General features: G+C 42.7%; 1 protein-coding gene across 2 annotated transcripts in view; it reads right to left on the bottom strand.

Moving 5' to 3' along the window:
- Positions 1-20,524, bottom strand: part of PREX1 (phosphatidylinositol-3,4,5-trisphosphate dependent Rac exchange factor 1) — a 718,002-nt gene that overhangs the window by 247,742 nt on the left and 449,736 nt on the right. For both annotated transcript variants that reach the window (XM_069243446.1, XM_069243447.1), the window contains exons 11-12: positions 16,329-16,476; positions 4,998-5,098 (exon numbers count right to left, since the gene is read on the bottom strand). In XM_069243446.1, coding sequence (XP_069099547.1) covers positions 4,998-5,098; positions 16,329-16,476 — 249 coding nt within the window. The remainder of the gene's footprint in view (positions 1-4,997; positions 5,099-16,328; positions 16,477-20,524) is intronic.

The raw sequence follows: 20,524 nt of genomic DNA, 5'->3' as shown, positions 1-20,524 counted from the left end.
TTTCCTCATTTCTGAAATTGTTCACAGCAATTTGTCTTTCTAATACTGTTGTCTGGAATGAACACCAAGTAAAGTCAAATGCCTTTCCTGAGCTGACGCAGTAAACAGCAGTTCAGCACATTACTTTGTGGTTAAACTTAATTAAAACCCTAGAGAAACTAGATACTAAATAGTATTGTGGAATAATTTCCAATTCAGAATACACTTGGTCTCGAGTTGTACAATTCGATCACCAAGAAACCGTGTTTCTCCACTGGTTTTAACCGCAAGCGTTTCACGTCTCTCCTCTAAATTCTCAAGATATTTTAATTAACCTTCTGTTAAGGACCCTTAACGCTAAAACGTATCCCAGCTGTTTATATGGCCTTCACAGCCGGACTTGACTCTACATCAGCTCTGCCAAAAATATTAAAACTAGCTTTGTACTGCGCCTAGAACGGCGCACGGGTGCGTGGTGGTGTCATGGCAACTATTCAGGTCTCAAAGCAGCCCTCTGGCGTTCCTCCCATTGGGTACAAGCGAGAGAGGCAGAATGAACGGCCAATCCCAGTTTCGGAAGTCTTACAAGATTCCATCTAGCCGCAGATATACGAAAAAGTGATAGATTAAGCAGTTGACCTAATACGTCAAATTGTCTTCTTAAAATTGTGTTCGGAAAATAGATGAAATGAGAAACAGATCATTAAAATGATGTAAGGTGGAAATTACTTTACTGTCACTTGAACTAATTTCAGCATTTAGTGTTATGAATGGAAAGCTTTCAGTGATAACATTGATACATTATATCAGGTGCTGACAGCATGTCAAAACTCCACAAAAGTCAAATGTTAAACACAGCAACCGTGTCAGCTCAGGAATTCGGCATCACCTGGGAAATCTAAAAATAACAATCAGGGATTTATGGCAACAACACATTATGGTTTTAGTGCCAACCATAGTAAAAAGGCCTGCCACACCCATTCGCTTGTGATGTGCATCACTCACTTTAGAAGAGCTCTTATAAAAGAACCGCAGAGCAAATTCCACCTAACCACCTTAATCCGGCCACCATCTGCATCTCCAAACTGGTCATGCTTTGCGAAACCACTTGGCGTTTCACTCAGGATTGTCTACACCAGCTGCCCTCATTTTCCTCTTGGCTTGAGCAGAGCCCACCAAACATCAAGAAGCTTCTTGCAAGAACCAGTCTGCCTCACATGGTTGCAGCCATACAAGGGCCTGGATGCCATAAGTCCCTTCCCATGGACAGCAACTAGTATATGAAACGCCTCACATTTTGTGACCATCTACTCAAATCATCCACTCACACCCAACCTGAATTTACTGAGTTAGGCAATACCTCCCTGATAAAAACTGAGCTTGAGTCAACTATGGTAAATAGGAGCTCCCTGACATAAATCTGCACCTGAATAACAATGTTCAAGTATTCCAGTCAAAATAATTAAACGTGCTCTTCACACCCATAACAAGCCCCATGCCCTTTCAGTACAATTCACACAACCACAACCATCACAATATCCACTTACACATGAGCTGACACTACCTCGTAAAATGCACTAACTGAAATCCTTACCATACAATATCTATGCATCAGGATTCCCATCAAACCACCCCACTATATCCTGGCTACCCCCAACTAAACACATAGGATATCTGACATACTATTCAATTAACAATGTCTACGTGCTACTCTGCATCAAGAAAGTAAAACTAAAGACCTATGCCAACATGCTAAAGACATGTACAATTCCAAATGTATAGCAGGAAAACAGATACAAAGTGGCTTTCTAGATAACAAGAAAACCTTCACCCTTCCACACCCACGTAGACAGGCAGCAAACATTCGATCAGCCAAGTCAGATCACCTTGCTATTCTGAAATCACTGCTGAAAAGAGGAAAGTGCACTAATAAACGCTGAATCCACCTCTCCTCCACTCCTGTTAACCAGCACAATTGAGAAAGTAACTAGGATAAAAAACTCCCTTACTAACACAATCAAATCTTTCTGCAACAATATAAGCCTTGCCAGTTCACATAATTAAACCACATACATCATCCATACCCCTCCTCAAAGTCTCCCTTCCACAAGTCAAATACAGAATCCACTATGGCTCTATCCTGAATACAATGATAATACAGGATTGGAGCACCTGACTTGACAGTTCATCTGTGTGCGGCTATCACACAACTTAAACTCAGAAGGTCTTTATTAGGACTAGTGCCTCCAGACCATTTAAAATTGTCTGCTGCCTCCCGAAAATTGAACCCTACAAAAAAAATAATTTCAACACATTAATGCAACCAGACTGCGACCGATAATATAAGTATGGCTGAAATCAGTGTCTCCTCACCTTCCTCCATCTCAGTAGGTGACAAATCTCTAGGTTTTTCCAGTGGTGTAGGAATGGTGCCACTGCAAGAAATAACAATGGTCCTGAGGACACTGACTGAGTAGTTAATATACAGCCACAAATGAGGTGAAGTGGGACTCCCAACACTAGAGGGCCTTGTTGCCTCTGTAGTTACAGCTCTATCGAGAGTTATGTCCCGATTCTTTTTTAACCCACATTTTTCTCCTTCACGGCCTAGGTAGACAAACCCAATCCCAGGTCAATCAAATTATACAACATGATCCTTCGGAGGAGGGTGAAAGCACGTTTTCCATCTCACCACATTCTACACTAATGCCCAAACATTCAATCTGTCTCCCAAAGCACAAGGCGCACCCCACTCAAATTCCATGGAGCCACCTGCCTGATCGATTTAAAACAAAAATAAATTTGCATCACCCCTCCTCCTCTACTTTCTGAAAACCACACTGGCATTCTGCCACAAAATGCATCACGTTAAGATCCTTGCCTATAAGTCAGAAAGTCACGCACACACAGTGGACAGCCCAAGAAAATAAACTCGCTTTTCACATCCATATCAGCATCCTGGCTAAATCGATAAGACAATAGGTGATGCCTAAATGATTGCCATTTTGTAGCACCTTCACGTTTTAGTAAACCCTGGAACATTTCTCAGCATCTACATCATTTAACACATTCCAGTTATGAAGTGACAAATCTCTTATTTCAAGTGCAAATTGATGTACTCCAGTTTCCTTCATAATCTTCCACTTGGTAGAACACACACTGACAACATCGATCGTGTTGGCTTTTGAACAGTGAAAAGCTTGGCTAGGTTCCGAAAAGCGAACAGAAAATGTTCCATACGGACAGCAGCATGCTTAGCTCCTCTAAACATATTGAATGAGTGCAGTAGAGCTAGCAAGTGATGCAAGCTTCATTCACTCAAAAGGTGGGGCAGCTTCTTCAGCTCCTGCTGCAGGGAACTGGTCGCTCCTGTTAGAAAGTAGGGAAGTGAGAGTATGCATAGGGTGCCCCAGCATGTATGCACAGACGGCCCAATAAAAAGGAGGTTTTGGAGTACATGGGCAAAGAGGTAGATAAGAAAGGAAGTGCAGGGAACACACCAGCCTAGAGGTGCAGGGAGTGCAGACGCAAGGAAACGCAGGGACGAAAGAATAAGGAGGTGGTGGGATAAGTGCGTAAGCAGATTCAGGAGCAAATGGGCAGTAGGGGGCACAAGTAGGCAGGTGCTGGGGTTGAAGGGGAAGGGCACACAAGGTGCAAGCCATTGCAGTGATCATGGCACAGAGGTGAAGAAAGCACAGTGGTGCATGCAGTATATGTAGAGGAAGGACAAGATTAAAGTAAGGGATAGGACATCGATTAGTGGCAGAAAAAAGGCAGCGATGTACAAAAGGGAAGATGGGCACTGAAGGCACGGGTATCAGAGGAAGTGCATAAGGCAAAGTGGGATAATGATAGTACTGTGTGCGTAGGAGGCACAGGGAAAGATGAGGGGCATTAAGAGAGGCACGGTAAGTGCGCGGAAGGCAGCATTCCAGAAAGTGCTAGATGAGCTTTGTTTGTGAGGGTAAGGGCACAGCAGAGAAACAACTAGCAGAGTAAGGACATAAACAACACCTTTCTCATTTCGAAGGAACTCATCCACTGTCCCATCAGCTACTGTTGCTCCTCTGTCTGCTGGTCATTTCCCCAGAATAGTACCTGCCTTACACACACAGGAAGCCCACACAGTACATCTAAAGCATGGCCCCAGCAACAACAGTGCAAGGTCCACTCACCATAGAAAACCCACTCAGAGCAGGAACACAGTGGTCAGCTCCCTGCACTGCCTGAGTAGGGATGCAGTAAAACTGCATGATGGCCAAAAAGTGTGGGCAAGATCAGAGAATGGCTACTGGTGGAGGAACCACCCCAGGGGGAGGCACATCGGTGCAAAATCTAAACCAGTGGAAACAAATGAGTGTTGAGGGACACACTGTGGGTGCTCAAAGGTTGTGCCTAAAAAGGTTGTAAGCTTTCTTCTGAACCTCGATCTACCAAATCCCATAAGTGCCAGACAGGGATATTTCCTGTCAAAGCCTAACCGTAAGTACATTGAGTTACTTCTTCTGGAGAAAGGTATCGCTATTCGCTGAAAGATTAAAAAGACAAACAGTCATGCCAATAAAGACTCAGAACTCCACATAAGTAAGTTTAAATGAGTCCCAGTGCGAGAATTCTACTTGTTGCAATGTTACATGAAGCCAAAAAAACAAAGGGTGGAGGATCTAAGCTACCTAACGCTGCGACCTAAGCCATGTATTTATCTGTAGGCTTGGGAAGCACCACAGTCAACCAATGCCTTTTCTGGTGCCAGAATCTGCCCCACTGCACATCTATGGTGCACTGATCAGTTACCCAGTTTGTTTTTGGAGCAAATAGAGCCAATTAAATAAATACCCAATGCATATTTTAACTTTTGTAAAGTGACCAGTGATTCTGTACATACATTTTTCAATGTTCTGTGTTTCAAAGACGTAATCTACACAGTGTACAATTGAACACCTAAATGTTGTGATTTTTGAATTATTTTGTGGATCAGATCTGGTGTTATTGGTCATGTCAGACCTACAGCTTACCATGATGAATGATCCCATTTTCCAGCAAGGCTTGTCCAAGATTGACACCCTCTTCGGGTTTACTTATTTCACCAATTTCCATGAGCCAAGATACAAACTCACTATGAAGGAAAATAGAAAAATCTGGTATAAACAACAAGGTCTGGTCGAACAAGCATAGCTTTCCATGTCATTATGACTTATACTGCACACAAGAATTCTGAACAAGAGCCAGAAATGGAATTTTCAGGACAGTCAGGATTTCGCCATCTGTAGAGGAAGTGCTCCACAGATCAGGCCTGCTTCCTGTTCATATTCCCCAGTGTTTATCTAGCTTTCCATAATAATTAGAAAATGAACCCATCACAGGAAAAAAGGAAACAAATTAATCAAGTGGTGGGAAAAGCTTTCCAAGAGATTAAGTTACGAAGCGAGAAATTATCATGTCATACAAAACCGTGCTTATTCATATATGGGATAAAGTATCCCCTGCCCTACATCATAATGATATTGCAAGTCACTTAGTAGTTACATGACCATATCGAGGAAAAAGGCTGAAGGCCAACTTCCTTTATCAGGTCATGAATTCCAAGGTGACCAGAAGAATGAATATCCAGCTCTTGTTTTCATTGTTTCACCTGCAGATGTAAATTATGTATGCACTGTGACCTGCCTATAATTTTGCCTGCTGTCTCAGGAGGCAGGTGATGTGACGTCATAAACAAACAACATCAGCAACGTCCTTTCTCTATTACAAGTGACTAGATATGTCACAATCTAACTGTAATAAGAAAATAGAGACTGGCTTTTATACAGTGTTGCAGGCTTCATTGCGTTTTAAAAGGCTAAAAGTTCAGTTATACACAGTTCTCTTCAGACTTGCACGGAGAAATTCTCTAAGTAGCAGAAAAATACCAGCATAAAGTGTATTGAAAAGTTATAAAAAGTCACTTAAATAACAAAGGTTACAGGGACGTTGTAGTTAGGACCTGAATTTACTCGCAGAAAACCACAGAAATTCAGCAGTCTACGGTAACTATAATTCGCGCCCCTAGCATGCACAGTTTTCTTCTTAATAATTTTATGACAAATGTTGCGGTGATATTATCAATTATGTAATAAAAAAAATGTAACGACTGATGAAATATGTTTTCTTTAATTCAATTTCCTAACTATAATGTCCCTGTAACCTCTGTTTTTTCAGTTAATTTCTATGCTTTTTTAATTTTTCTAATTAAAACTTTAAGTACTTTTAATTACTATAAGTTAATCCAACCAGGGCCCCCTGCAGTCAAACCCCAATAACCACCCAACCCTGCACCATGCATAGCCTTTGGCTGGGCTCGGCAGGGGTTGGCTGGAAGTCCTGCTAGTTCCCTATAACCAATCCAGCCCGCATGCATAAGTCTCTTAGTGGGTCTGTGAGTGTGTGCATGAGTACCTCAGTGGGATTGTCAGTGGGTGCATGGGTCTGAGTGGGTGCGTGAATAACTGAATGTGTCTGATAGTGGGTGATTGAGGGTCTGAGTGGGTGAGTGAGGGCTTGAGTGGGTGGGTGGGTGCATCAATTAATTAGTAGGTCTGCAAGTGGGTACATGAGTCTGTGTGAGTCTGTGAGTGAGTGTATGAGTTTCTTAGTGGGTATGTGAAGGCATGAGTCTCTGAGTGGGTACACGAGCATGAGTAGCTCTGTGAGTGGGCTCATGAATGTCTGAGAGGGCCTGTGAGTGGATGTGTGAATGTCTGAGTGGGTCTGTGAGAAGGTGCATGAGTGTTTAAGTGGGTCTGTCAGTGGGTGCATGAGTGTATGAGTGCTTCTGTGAGTGGGTGTGTGAGTGTCTGTGTGGGTGTGTCAGTAGCTGTGCGAGTGACGTGTCAACAGAGGAACCTCACCTTCCCTTTTATCCAACATGATTCTACATCTTTGCCCAAAATATCTACAGAAGTGGAGTTCTTTCTGCTTCCTTGGGTAAATGTTCAGCTGTGTCATGGAGCACAAGGAAATGTTACCAGTGACCTTGTATGCATTTTGGCAACAGGAATGCTCATAGTGCATCTTTCTCTAGAGTTCTGTGATAGCATGAATCCTCCTAAAGAGAGGTCACAAGACTACAAAGACGTAAATCTCCACCAAACCAGGTTCCATCCTTTTATCTATATGAGATAAGTTCTTCTTTGTTTTGTGGAGACATCCTCATATTCCTCAGCATCAGGAACGAGCCACAGAAACTGGCAGAAAATGCACTGGGGGGCCCTTTGGTAAACTGTCCATCCTAGCAAAATGCGGGCAGACCTTTGCATACTACTAAAGTGGACGGTGCTGGGCCAGGTGGGTGCAGCTTCCAGGTGGTTTGCTTTGGAGACCGCGGGGCAAGCCTGAATGTCCCTGCACTCCCAGGGAGTCTGCATTGCTCTCACACACAGGGAGCTGCTAAACATGCAGCTCCCTGTGTGTGAGAGCAATCGTTTTGCAGTTTCCCTGCCCCTGATCCCAGAAAGCAAGAGCTATTTGACAGTTCTGGCTTCCTGGGAGCGGAGTTTGTGTTTGCTCTGACTTGAAGGAAGCTGTCAACGTTTCCACGAAGTCAGAGCAAACAGCTATGTCCTGGGTGGGCACCACAGGACATAGCAGGAGCCAGCCTTGGCGGGTGGTAGTCCACAGGGCCATATATGGCTCTAGGAGGGCCCTTCTCCTTTCAATTTTAAGGGCCTGTCCCAGGGAGGTGGTGGTCCCGGGGGTTGAGAACTGGCTGGGAGGAGGGCCAGGGCCCCCTCCTTAGAAAAAATAAAGAAAGCCCCAGGTAGGTCGTAGTCCCCAGGGATCTTGCAGACCATGGAGGGCTGTGGGGCCCCCTCATCTTTTTTGCGTAAAACACCAGGGAGGTAGTGGTCCCCGGGGCTTCAGCTCCGGGTGGGTCCATACGCCCCCCCTCCATATATTAATTAAAGCCCCAGGAAGGAGGTGGTCCACAGAGCTCATCTGAGCCCATGGAGGGATGAATGTGCGGCCACCTACAATATTTAAATAAAGCCCCAGGTAGGGGGTGGTCCCTGGGCCTCAAAGTGCTTTAGGAGCAGGGCCAGTGAACCCCTTACTTATTTAAAAAAAAAAAAATGCCCCCGGGATCTGGTCCACCCAGGGGCTCTAGTCAAAAACAAGGACGGGAGCCTGCTTTTGATTTTGATTTTTTAATTTTCACCAGATTTGCGGATCCACACATACAGTTGGAGATTAAAAAAAAAAATGCTTTTTTACAGTGGTGGGATCCCTCTGGGACCCCAACACCAGAGCTAAGGGATCAGGGTGTCCCTACCCCCCCCCCCTTTTTTTTAAAAAACATTTTTTCTGAGACTCGGCTGAAACTGAGTCCGAAGATGTCTTCCAAAACCTCCTGGTTGAAATGTTGGCACACCAGCCAGATCTCAGCATGAGATTGGGAGGGCTGGCGGAGCCTTTGCATCCATATGTATACACATTTGTTTTTTCTTTAATATCTCCCAAGCTACTGAGTAGAATTACATCAGGTAACAAAGAGTTCTTTCCAGACCAAAAGCTACCTTTCTGCAAATTTGGTGCAATTTCGTCTTGAAGTTCAGGTCATAGTCGTGTTCAAAATCCCTATGGAAAAATGCATCAGGAAAATGTGTTTTGGGACCACTTTTACCCTTTTTCTCAGCCCCCGCTTGACGGATCACCCCAAAACTTTCTAGACAGCAGCTGAAGTGAGCGTTAATTTTTTGGGGAATATTTTGTGAAGATTCATCAACTGGGGCCAAAGATGTAGGCAAGTCAAAAATGCTCTTTCAATAGAAACTAAGTCCTAACTATAACTACTTAGTGGCGACTGCCACGGGAGGGAGAGGGAGTAGGAAAGGGGGAAGGAAAAGGGGAAGGTAAGAGGGAGGGGGAGGGGGAGGGGGAGAGGGAGAGGGAGAGGGAGAGGGAGAGAGAGTATTTCTGACACCATTATATATATATATATATATATATATATATATATATATATATATATATATATATATATCAAGAGAGCTGGACTACATGTATGTCGCATCCCTCTCCTTTCCAGTACTCAACTCCAGTCGCAGCCAGTAATTTGAGCAGGCGGGAGAGGGGGTCAAACACATGCATACTGCTACTCACCCATGGACAAGCACACAGACTCACACCCATACATTCACAAGCATGCACACAACTGCCCACCATTCACAAGCACATACAGATGCACACACCCATTTGCAGCACACACAAACTAATACATGTACATTCATACATACACACATGCATGCCCCCACAAAACAATAAAAAAGTAAAAGTTAATGAGCTGCAGCATTGATCTCAGGTGGTGGGAGGGAAGCCTTCCAGGTTCCTGAAGGATTGGGCTTTTCGCCTCCTCTCATTGGCTGACCCTGTGTCAGCCAATGAGAGGAGGTGGCAGTCCCTTATTCATAACAGAGTGGGATGGGGTCAGTGGGTCCTGCTGACCTCAGCCCTCACTGTAACAAGTGTCCCTGATGGACGCTCGACCCTGGACACTGTAGGGTTAAAAACTAAAGCGCCTAGGTCCGAGTCTATTCATTAAAGTGACATGCCCCCTCATCATGAGGGGAGGACCTTCAATTGTTTTGCCAGGTTGATGAATTCTCGTCCACAGGGCTGTGAAACCCTCAGCCTGGCAAAGTTCCGCTCAGGCAGCCAGGCCAGTAGATAATTTACTCATTTGCAGCGCATGGCTGCTTACATGAAGAGTTCCTGTCAGGCTGGCATGTGCTCATCCTGACAGACACTCTTCAAGTTTGCAAAAAGTTGGGGTGGGCGGCGTCTGCTCAACTCATTACTTGGGTCACGGACTGTTAGGATAAAACTGTGCAATAAAGAGAGAAACCGAAAAATGATCACATGTTGAATGGCCACTTTTAGTCTGTGCTTTGATGGGAGAGCATCTAAAAGCTGAAAATTACAAAGAAATGTCATCCTGTATTTTAATATTCCCCTTTCGAAATTAGACAGTAAAACACTGAACACCTTATATGTGAGATCATAAGTGTAACTGATGTTGAAAAATCCCCAACAGTGCTCCATCAGTGCATCATACTGTTAACTGGCATCAGGGTTTTCAACAGGAGTGTCCAACATTTGTCCGAGGAGCAAGATCCATTCCAGATTTTAAGCTTATCTAGGATTTGTGCAGGTGGTTCCATGCAGCTGGCGCTGGCTCTCATTCTTGGAGACCAGGAGCCAGATGTATCATGAAGGCCTTTTGCGATTCGGAAATAGCGATTTTTAAGAAATCGCTATTTCCGACTTGCAAAATGCCATGTATCACATTTGCGAATCGGTAATAGCGATTTATTAAAAATTGCAAATAATATTACCAAATCGCAAATTGCGATACTGGCCCCATTCGCACCTATGGGCCTGTTGGCCCATATCTGCGAATTTTTTGCATTTCCAAAATTGCGATTTCTTAACTAGAAATCGCAATTTTGGAAATGCAAAACCCAAGGGTGCTGGGGGCCTAAGGCCCCCTCTGCTGCACCCCAAGATTATTTTTTTCACCATGTAAGTTGCACACATGTGCTCTACATGTAAGTTTTAAAGATGCATTTTTAAAATTTGCACAAATAGCGATTCCTAAATGCCCAAATCGCATTTAGGAATTGCTTCATACATGTGCTAAGGAATCGCAAATAAGGATTCCTTATTTGCGATTTCTTATTTAGAGAGTCGCAATTTGCAATTCACTAAACAGGGTCGCAATTTTAAGGAATCGCTATTTTAGCGATTCCTTAAAATTGCGATCAGAATGTCTTTCATACATTCTGAAATGGCATTTTGCATTCGCAAACGGGCATTCGCGAATGCAAAATGCTTTCATACATCTGGCCCCAGGTCTTATTTCTTATCACAGACTTTGACCCACAGAAATAGAAACTCCGAGCAAGTCTTTGTATTCAGCAGCTCAGCATTTTGAAGAACTTGGATCACTAGAAAAAGTAAGCCCCCTGCACTTACTTCTCTTTACTTATTTAGCACACTGAGAACTGTGTCCACATACGAAAGTTTCCATGAAGTGAATTTAAGAGTAATATGCTTTGTGGACCTATGCTAGATACGGCTTGTGGAAGTTATCTCAGATCTCTCGGTCTATTCAGAAAGATATGATTTCTGACGTGGGTCTTTTTTGGGGTTCCCGTGGCCCTAGGCCCTTCTGGATGTGAAAACTGGAAATTAGCACCTCCCACTACCTACATGGTATTTAAAGCGCATGTTATGTATTACCATCTTCTAATAAAGTGTGTATCATAGAATAAAAACTTAGAGCTTAACCAATTTCAATATTATAGAAACTAATTATCTTTCATCTGCAATTAGTGACTCAGCCTAAGCTTCACGCCACCTATGTCCAGGCATTTCAGAAACCTGATAAATTGTTCAAGATCCCCTGCTCACTTCATGTATTTAATGCCACTGCAAAGTCATGGGTGTCTTGATAATGATTCATCTTGACAGCTTCTGCGCCAATATCAAAGAATTATTCTCATCATCATGTCTTGCCTAAATTGCTTTTAACAGCTGCAAATATGTTTTCACAGCAGCCTTTCTGACTTACCCGAGATGTTTACATTCACACCATGTGGCTAACCAAAGCACTTCAGGTAGTGCGGTGGACAGGGTGAGAAAACACCATACCACACTGAATGCAGTGCAAAATGTATTTTTTATATTTTGAGAGAGAAAGGCTTTACATTTTACTCAGCACACCTTTATTTACAAGTTGGTCAAGTGAGACTTTGAAGACCCCGACCTTGAATTCAAGACTGAAATATTTTTTATCTCTAGATAGAGTGGTTTATGATCCCAGGACAGAGTGAATTATGATATAACAACAATCAGCCAAGCTAACAAATACTATATTTTGCATGTCCATGATTTGGGACAGTGTGATCCACTGAGCAGTCCCATGGGTTTAATTGGCATTTTAGATTGTCAGGAAAACACTTATGGAATCCAGTCAAATTCCAGTAGGTTTGCTTCCTACATGATGAATGCTTTGGGCTTGACACTGTAAGTCAGGCTCCATTTAGGAAACACTAACACTAGGTTTGGACAAGTACCCAAAGACCGATCATACAGTCTACATCAGCACTCTACTAGAAGTTAGTTTGATCATGACCATCTACATCATAAATCAAGCTAAACTGCATCAAATATTCAGGCCGCCATCCATCAAATATAGAAGCTGAAATAGTGACAAATGTTGCATCACAGTGGCCTCATATTTTTCTAGTTTGTTTTGGTGACTGCACTTGTTGTTCATGGTCTTCAAAATGACGATGCAATATTTAGCAATGTGATAAATGGCAGGTATAAAAACAGAATTTGGATTTTTTTTTCCTGCTGGTAGAGTTGTGCGAAGTCTACACATTCACAAAATCAAGAAGAATGGGAAATATGCTCAACTTTGCCAATCAGCCAAGTTCCCCATCTAAACAAAATTAATGGGAGAATTCTTCTATTAGACCTGCTATTTGCACAAGAAATTTGCCACCAAAATCGAATTTTGAAACAATTTAACCCACAATATTTTTATACTTAAAGGGAAGTGAAAGTTTTTTTTTTTTTTTAAGTAATCTGTGCCAAGGTAAAGTTACCTAACTTTGCAGATCGTATAGATAGATTTGTAAGTCACCATAATAGTGAGGTATCCAGTTACTAAAATAATATCAAAGACTCCATCCATTAGGGAATCAAATATCCCAAAGTCCTGTAGCCATCTTTGATAGAGAAGTGATCTGTTTAGATGTCATCCACAAGGTTAGGCAAATGTGGTGGCCACACATAAGGTAAGCACCATCTATTTATCTTGTGTATAGATGTGAACCATGACACCTGCGTCAACAAGATAGTGTGGCATATTCATATTTTTTATGAATAGTAATTTAAAAAGTAAAGATGTTAAGGGTGAAGCCTTAAAACTCTATTCACCATCATAAAACTAACATTGGCTCGCTGTGTATCCTTCGCAACCTGTGAGACCCAATCTGTCAAGAACACCTCAAAGTGGCTTAAGGGAGACATAGGATATCTATGTCACCAGATTTCATTGGCTCAGAAAGGTTCCTTGGTCGACAGCTTCAAAGATGGCTGAGAGATCAAGAAGCTCTAACAGTCCTTCAGATCTCTTGCACATCACCTACAGTGGTCTCTCACCAACATTTAGCAAGGATGCACCTGTGCTTATGTGGGACCTGAACCTCAAACCTGTGCTTATGGGGAGTTGAACCTCAATTGTAGATTCTGAAGCAGGCTGTAGGACTCCAGGTGTGACGTAAGTTGTTTTGTCACCACCATCTCAAAGATCTTAATAAGGGCGGGAGTCCCAGAAATTAGACTCCAGTTAGATTGATCTTCTGGACTCAGCAACGGCTTCTTAAGTAATTTGGTGACCCAAAACTGCTTCATGCAATCTGGAGCTAGACCCACTGCTGTGGAAAAGTTTACAATCACATGAAGATACAACTGTACAATCACGAAAGGCCTTAGGTAAAACGAAATATCTTTGCTGCTAACACAGACATTTGTTGAAACACTAAAATTGGCTACTTTAAAATCCTATGAATATGATTCATGCATAAATGCTCAATACACTATATACCCTGAGGTGACATGTTTTGAAATGCTGAATTGGCTGCATATGAGCAGGGATGGGAAAATATGTCACCAAAAACAAAAATGTGTGAAACTGTCACCTTTTAGTACAAAGACTGTGGAAAATTGTAATTTAAAAAATGCCTACACCTGATCCTAAATCAAACTAGTAAATACGTTGGATTTTGTGTCCCAACAAGGAAAAGCACTTGAGTTCAGACCAAGCATTCCTCCCTGAAGTATAACTTATCCATAGAGATTGTATTGGCTACCACAGCCAATCAGAATAGTCCGAACACAGGGACATATTCTGACTGGCTGAAAGGGTGGCTAGTCTGGAAGGCACAAGGACACCAACCTCCACAAGAACATTAAACAAAACAGGTTGCTATATTGAGAGCATTATTCTTCCTATGGTCTAGCTATGTGCAGCAGTCCACCTTCTTCCCCGTTTCTAGAGGAGCTGTCCCATCTTGTATGACAATCCAGACATACGCATCTCGTTCCTGCTCGAGGCGTCCAGAGAAAGTATAATTTTTTGGCAGCCCATTATAAAGACTCGTTTCTTCCATCTGTCTTTTTTCACCTCAATGCATTTTATTTCATTACTTTCACACTTTTTACTATTCAGTGTTATGTATGGCAAATTGATACCCCTTTTTGTAGGGACAAGCCTGTCCAAAATGCATAAAACTTGGCAACTATTATAGGAGCAAAGCAGAAGGCTTACACTGTGCTTACTACCTAAACAACACAGCATTGTTCCTTTTACTTCCTAAGAACAGGACAGACATTTGCAGACGAGTTTCTGTATCTAAATACTTTGCCGCTGCATCATTCTAGCAGCCACTAACTCATAAGTGAATTAATTATATATTCCTTAGCATTTGGGGGTTGTGTAATGCCATCTGCTGTACGTGGTTTTTGCAGTTTTCCCTTCCTTGTGGACATTTCATGATTAAACAGACCCAGACACCACCGAATCTGGGTTACAAATGTTACAGGAGCAAGGATATTTGGAATTATTTACCGTTCAATGATTTTTCCACTCATTTGGTACAAATTTGATAGACAGAACGACTTCCGTCTGTTCTTCTGTGATATCTTTCCGCAATAAAGTCAGAAATGGAACAGTTGGCTTCCACTCGTGGAATTTATTTTCTGAACTTTTAGGAAGGCTTGTAATACGAAAAGGGTCAAGAGAAGGGCAGTACCCCCCCCCCCTCCACAAAGAGAATTCAATAAATCAATATACAGCTACTCAGAAAGCACGTCTTCCAATATACTGCTACTGCAAACATCACATCACAAAGTAACTAATGTGGCAAGTTTTAGCGGTGGTGTAAGTGGTAGTGTTCGGTGCTGAGGAATGGTTAGTGTCTAGTTCATGGCAAGGTTTTGGATAGGCTTAGCCTTAATTTAGGCCAAGGTTTAATTTTAGGCTATGGTTTATGGTTAGGATTACGGTTACCCTATGGTTTAGCATTAGTCACAGACTTGCGGATAGCTTTAGAGCTAATGCTATGGTAAGGTATAGGATAAGGTTGAGAATTAATGTTGGGCTTGGGGCTAGGATAAGATTGGAAACTGGCTTGCAAATGTAGGGTAAAACTCGGAGTTAGAATTTAGGAGTATGGTGAAGGTACTATATTTATGGTTAGCTCTAGGGATAGAGTTTGTACTAGACCAATATTTCTGATAGTGTAGTATTAGAGCTTGGATTAGAATAACGTCTACCATTAGCATACAGTGTATTTTTAAGGTTGGGCAAAGGGTTTGGGCTAGGGTGGAGATTATGCATAGGGTGTGCTTGGCCTTTTACTTAGGATGAGACTTAGTTTGACTCTCAGAGTAAGGTTTTTTGTTAGGTTTAGGATTGTGGTTACTGTTATGGGTTAAAGTTGGGTTTGGTGGTTAGGTTTAGGTTAAGAGTCAGGCTTGAGATTAGGGTAAAACTTTGAGTTAAGATCTAGGATTATAGTAAGGGTGTTAAGTTTATTGTTAGCTATAGGGATAGGTTTTGGACTAGGGTAAGGGTTAGGTTGATGATCGAGAGAATGTATCCGTTGGTTTGGGATTAAGTGGACTAGGAGTGTTGTTAGGGGTAAAGTAAAGATAGGAGTAGAATTTATGGCTAGAGTTAGCATACGGTGTATCATTAGTCATAGTTTAAACTAGTGTAGAGGATGGGGTCTAATGTTACTCTTAGTACAAGATTTGTAGACAGGGTTTAGATAATTTTTTAGGGTTATGGTAAACACTTGATAAAATGTAGTAGTACTCTCAGGAATTATACTGTCAGGAAACAATTTCGATGTAGTGGCTTCTATGTAGCGTCATCTCAAAGTAGTGACATACAACCAAAATAACAACACAGGACAGACACACACCACCCTCTAAATAAACCATTACTCACAGTTTATTCCCATTTTCTCGGTGCTCTCCATCTGGAACATCTAACACAAGAGTTCTGAAAACAGACTTTGCTGGCAAAGATTTTTTTTTTACTTTAAAGAAAACCTAACATAAAATGCAATAATGATTAATTTCAACAGGTTGAGGAGGTAATGAGGGATAATTCAAGTAATTTATCTCCATCAGAGCATATCTGATCTGGCAAAGCAAAAGAAGGCCTGCAACCCACACAAGCCCTTTTGGTTAATTGGGACCAAAAGCTCTTTCAATCAAACGGGACGTACTTGCCAAGAAAGCACTTGGGAACCGTGCTGAACTTTCTCCTCCTGTCTCGAATGAGGCAGGCCTTCTTGTTCATCATCATGTGATACAGCTTCTCCCCTTTCTCAGCTATCATTACGTAGGCATCCCGTTCCATCCCCAGCTTCAGACCTGCAATACAAATGAGGCTGCATTCAGACACCACACAATGCTGGCGCACACAGAGGGTAAGAGATGGACGTGGTTCAGAAATTCAAACTGAAAAGGCCACTTTCTTCTGCCTCGGGCTAGCCAGAGGCAACGGAGACCTGTAGTGGGCTCATTTAGCATGATATTGCGAATATCCAAAACAATAACACGTTTGGAAAAATCAAAGTTCAATTTGTCTAGATGGCTGCAAGTGGTGGCCCCCGTCATTTTTTTTTTAGGTGGAAGGGACTTGTTTTTCATCATCAGACTTTTACCCAGAGCAAGAGCGAGAAAGGCAGAAGAGGAAGGAGGAGTAAGATAGGACAACTGCAACAAAAGGTGAAAGAAGGAAAGGAAAAGATCCAGAGAAACAGAAGGGCAGAGCTGTGGAAGAAAGAGTCATTAGTTGGAATAAAGACTTGGCAGCATTGGTATTCGGCAACCTTGTCATTCAGCTGTGCTGGGCACAGGCCCCTGGAAGCAACATTCAGAGCCTGCCCTCATTTTTTTTTTATTGTTATTATTATCATTTTTAGTTAATAAATGAAACAGTGGGTGCAGGACTGTGTGAACAGTTCACCTGTGCCCTCATCTCTTCCGCCAGTGCATGGACTTCCATGAAACGCATCTTCCATCGGCCGCGGCGTGACATCAAGACAGAAGGCAATACTAATTGTGTTTTATTAGCAACAAACTCCGCCACTGTCCGTTCCGCACAGCTGTAAAGTGACACGGAGACGGGTCCATTCATTGGTTTAGAGACTGAACTGACAAACATCATCTATCACCTTCTTGGACTTGTTTTCCAGATGACGTATATTTAGCGCATGCTTCGATTCTAGCGGTTTTACGCAGTGCATATCCCAAACTAATAGTACCACGAGAAACTGACATTCATTTTTTAAATCTAAAGCTTACAATGACGAATCAACCATATTGAGTGGGAAACTTTACAGGAAAGGTCAAAGGTGCATGTATTCACTCAATACTATCTTTCACCAGCTGATTAGAGGTTGGGGGCAGGAAGAGGGGAGAGACGGTTTCAGTGCACCAGTGAAGCTGCTTTGGGGGTCATTCAGAGTTAATGAGCGTTTAAATAAGCGACTGCAGTGCTTAATTTGTGCTTGTTGTTTCCGGTGCTGAGCTTATTCTTCTGCCACAACACTTGTTGCTAGCCAAAGACGCATGGGAAAGACGGAGAAAGGGAAAAACGAAAAAGGGTCACAAGGGGAGAAAGCAGAAAGCCGCAGGAGTGAGCTGAAGGGGCAGGGAGTGGCTTTATATGGATTGAAGAGACCTGAGATGGCTTCAGGATTGCGCCGCCCCAGTACTCTGTGTTTGCCCATTTAATTGCAGCAGCTGCGTGTTTAGGAAGAGGGCTTTGGTCACCGGCACCTTTTTATTTACAAATTAAGCACTGAGCGACTGGGTAAGCTGCCGAGCGAGCAACTGAACGCCATGCAGTCTGCAAACTCAGGGGCCTCTAGATGCTGCTATTATTTCACTCAATTTACCAACCGTAAAACTCTTTGTAAACTAAAATAACTGAGTGTCACCTAACAAGTGTGGACATCAAGTGCCGACTTGCTAGGCCGGCGTTGCCCAATACCTCCTCATCCCTTTACCAATCCAGAAGACTATCTCCCTCCTCTGGCCTGGTGCCTCTTGCATAGGTCCCTAAATCACTGAAATAATAATTATGCTCCAATCCTTCCCGAGACCACGCATGCGCACGACCCTCTATATAAGGTTAGACCTCCTGCCCAACAACTCGTCTTTACCGTATAAAGCATCGCACAGAATCGCCAACCAATCACCTCCTGGAGGAAGGGATGGAAGAACACAAGTACTGGGATGAAGAGAGAGAATCAGAGTAATGCTGATACTAATACTTATGTTACTGTTATCCAAAAATTGGATCTCACTCAGATCACATTCAAGACTGCCCTTTTACGAAATCTATAATTTTACTTTCTACCTGCTAGAGTAGAGGACCGGATAACATGGTTTAACCCTTTATGAGGCCTTGAAAAGTCCAACGCTTAAATCCATCTCTGAAAGTTCATAGAAGGAAAGACTTGATAAAAATGCCTATCCCATTAATAACCTAAATATTTCACAAAGCACTACAAATAGGAATAACATTATACATTCATTAAAACATATCCATTCCAGTTATTAAGGAAACAACACAGGCATCCTGAATCTTTACTGCTTTAAAGCAGACAAAACTACAATTAAGTTTGAAAATGCAATGTATTTCCAGACCTATAGTGCAAGTCATCCCAACTTAACAGCTCCAACTCGCATGTGGGGGCTACTAAGCTCTAAATTCATCTAGTTTATCATTTTACTCCTCCGTGCCTAGGCACTCCATTGGGATTATGGCATAAGTGTACAATACATCTGTGGTGCAGCAAAATAGAACATGTGCACTGCCTTCTCGACAGATCCCACACCCTCGTAGAGAAGGCTACGCTAAAGACAATGCCATGAAGAAAATCATTGACTTGCAATAGTAGGGATGATGATCTGGCACATACTTACCCCCAAATCGTGTGGAGAAGAGCTTAACATATTTGGGTTATGCAATGAATAACGACGTGAAAGGCAGATAGCTCAGATTCCAGGTAGAAGCCTCACTTGACGGGCATGGTCATCTACTGTAAATATTGTTCACTACTTACATATCTACGTACTGGTATTTACATGGTGCACAGGGACATCTTAAGGATTTTGGAAGCCCCGGGGCAAACATAATTTGGGGCCCATGCTTAGAACAACTAGAATTTTGTATCCATTTTCTGCAGTTTCACGTCCTCAGGGTATTATGGCAGGATTATTGATGACCCTCTTACTTGGCCAGCCTCCATCTGGAACCAACCCTTGAACAAACTGTCTATATCTCTTACTAAATAAGCAGATAGACAAGTGTCCTGAACAAGCCTGCTGCATGTGTTACAGTGGACTGGTGTCTCACCTTTAAGGTCTGTGCCAATGGAGCGTTCTTTTAGATTTTATTTATGAAGTTTAAACACAGTTAAGTGAGTAGCACAACAAAGGGATGGGGGAAGCCACAGTATGAACAGATCCAACTCTATGTTCATCAAAGCATGACATATTAGTACAATTACACTTCCTGAAGTGTGGCTCTGTAGTTAGCAGTACACAAATACCATAATGCTACATTACAGAGTGTGGGGGATGATAACGCATTACAGGAGGAGCTCGTGGTCAGGTCTACATCTGCCCTGTTAGTCAGAAGCAGGGCACATGATCAATATAAGTGGGACTGTTAAGGATTCTCCTTGAAATGTGCAGGAAGGAAAGTTTCCTGATGTGATTCAGCATCCTGCTGTGCAGCGAGATATGTGATCAAGGGACCCCATATATACTTTGGCCTTGAGAGCCTGGGCATCAAGTCTAATAGTCTTCAAGTCGCTCGTGGCAATATGCAGCATCTCGTAACCAATGTTTGGGCAGGGAAACTGGGTGCCAACCCCAGTGAATAGCATATCTGTGCTTAGCCAGTAGGAGCAGGATAGTGGTCAGCCTTCAGACCCCCAAGAGATACGTCTTTCACAAACCCCAGCAAGGTCACCAAAGGAGATTGCTGACAGACATGATCTGTGTTCGATGCAATAGTGTCAAATATTCCCATCCAGAATTGTGCGACTGCATGGCATTCCCAGGCTAAGTGTAAGAAAGTGTTGGTTTGTGTAACATACCACAGTCACAAGCATCATCGATGAGCCCCCATCCTGTGCAGCTGGACAGGTGTATGGTATACCATGTCTAAGAATTTATTTAAAATATATCAACCTAAGCCTGTAACTTGGAGAGAGGGCTCTGGATTGGGCATTACAGTAGTGACACAGCTCCTCAATGTATGGAGACACTGTCAGCTCTCCCTGCGAATTTACTGTACACCACTCTGCCTGCCCTGTGAGGTGTCTATAGGTTGTGATCGCACCAGCCTAGCAGCATGCCCGGATGGAAGATTAAGTAACAGAGGAAACGTGTAATGCTG

This window comes from Pleurodeles waltl, chromosome 7 (genome assembly GCF_031143425.1).
Source record: "Pleurodeles waltl isolate 20211129_DDA chromosome 7, aPleWal1.hap1.20221129, whole genome shotgun sequence".
NCBI classification, from domain to species: domain Eukaryota; kingdom Metazoa; phylum Chordata; class Amphibia; order Caudata; family Salamandridae; genus Pleurodeles; species Pleurodeles waltl.
The sequence above is the reverse complement of the archived record's forward strand: the minus strand, read 5'-3'. Positions and strand labels throughout refer to the sequence as shown.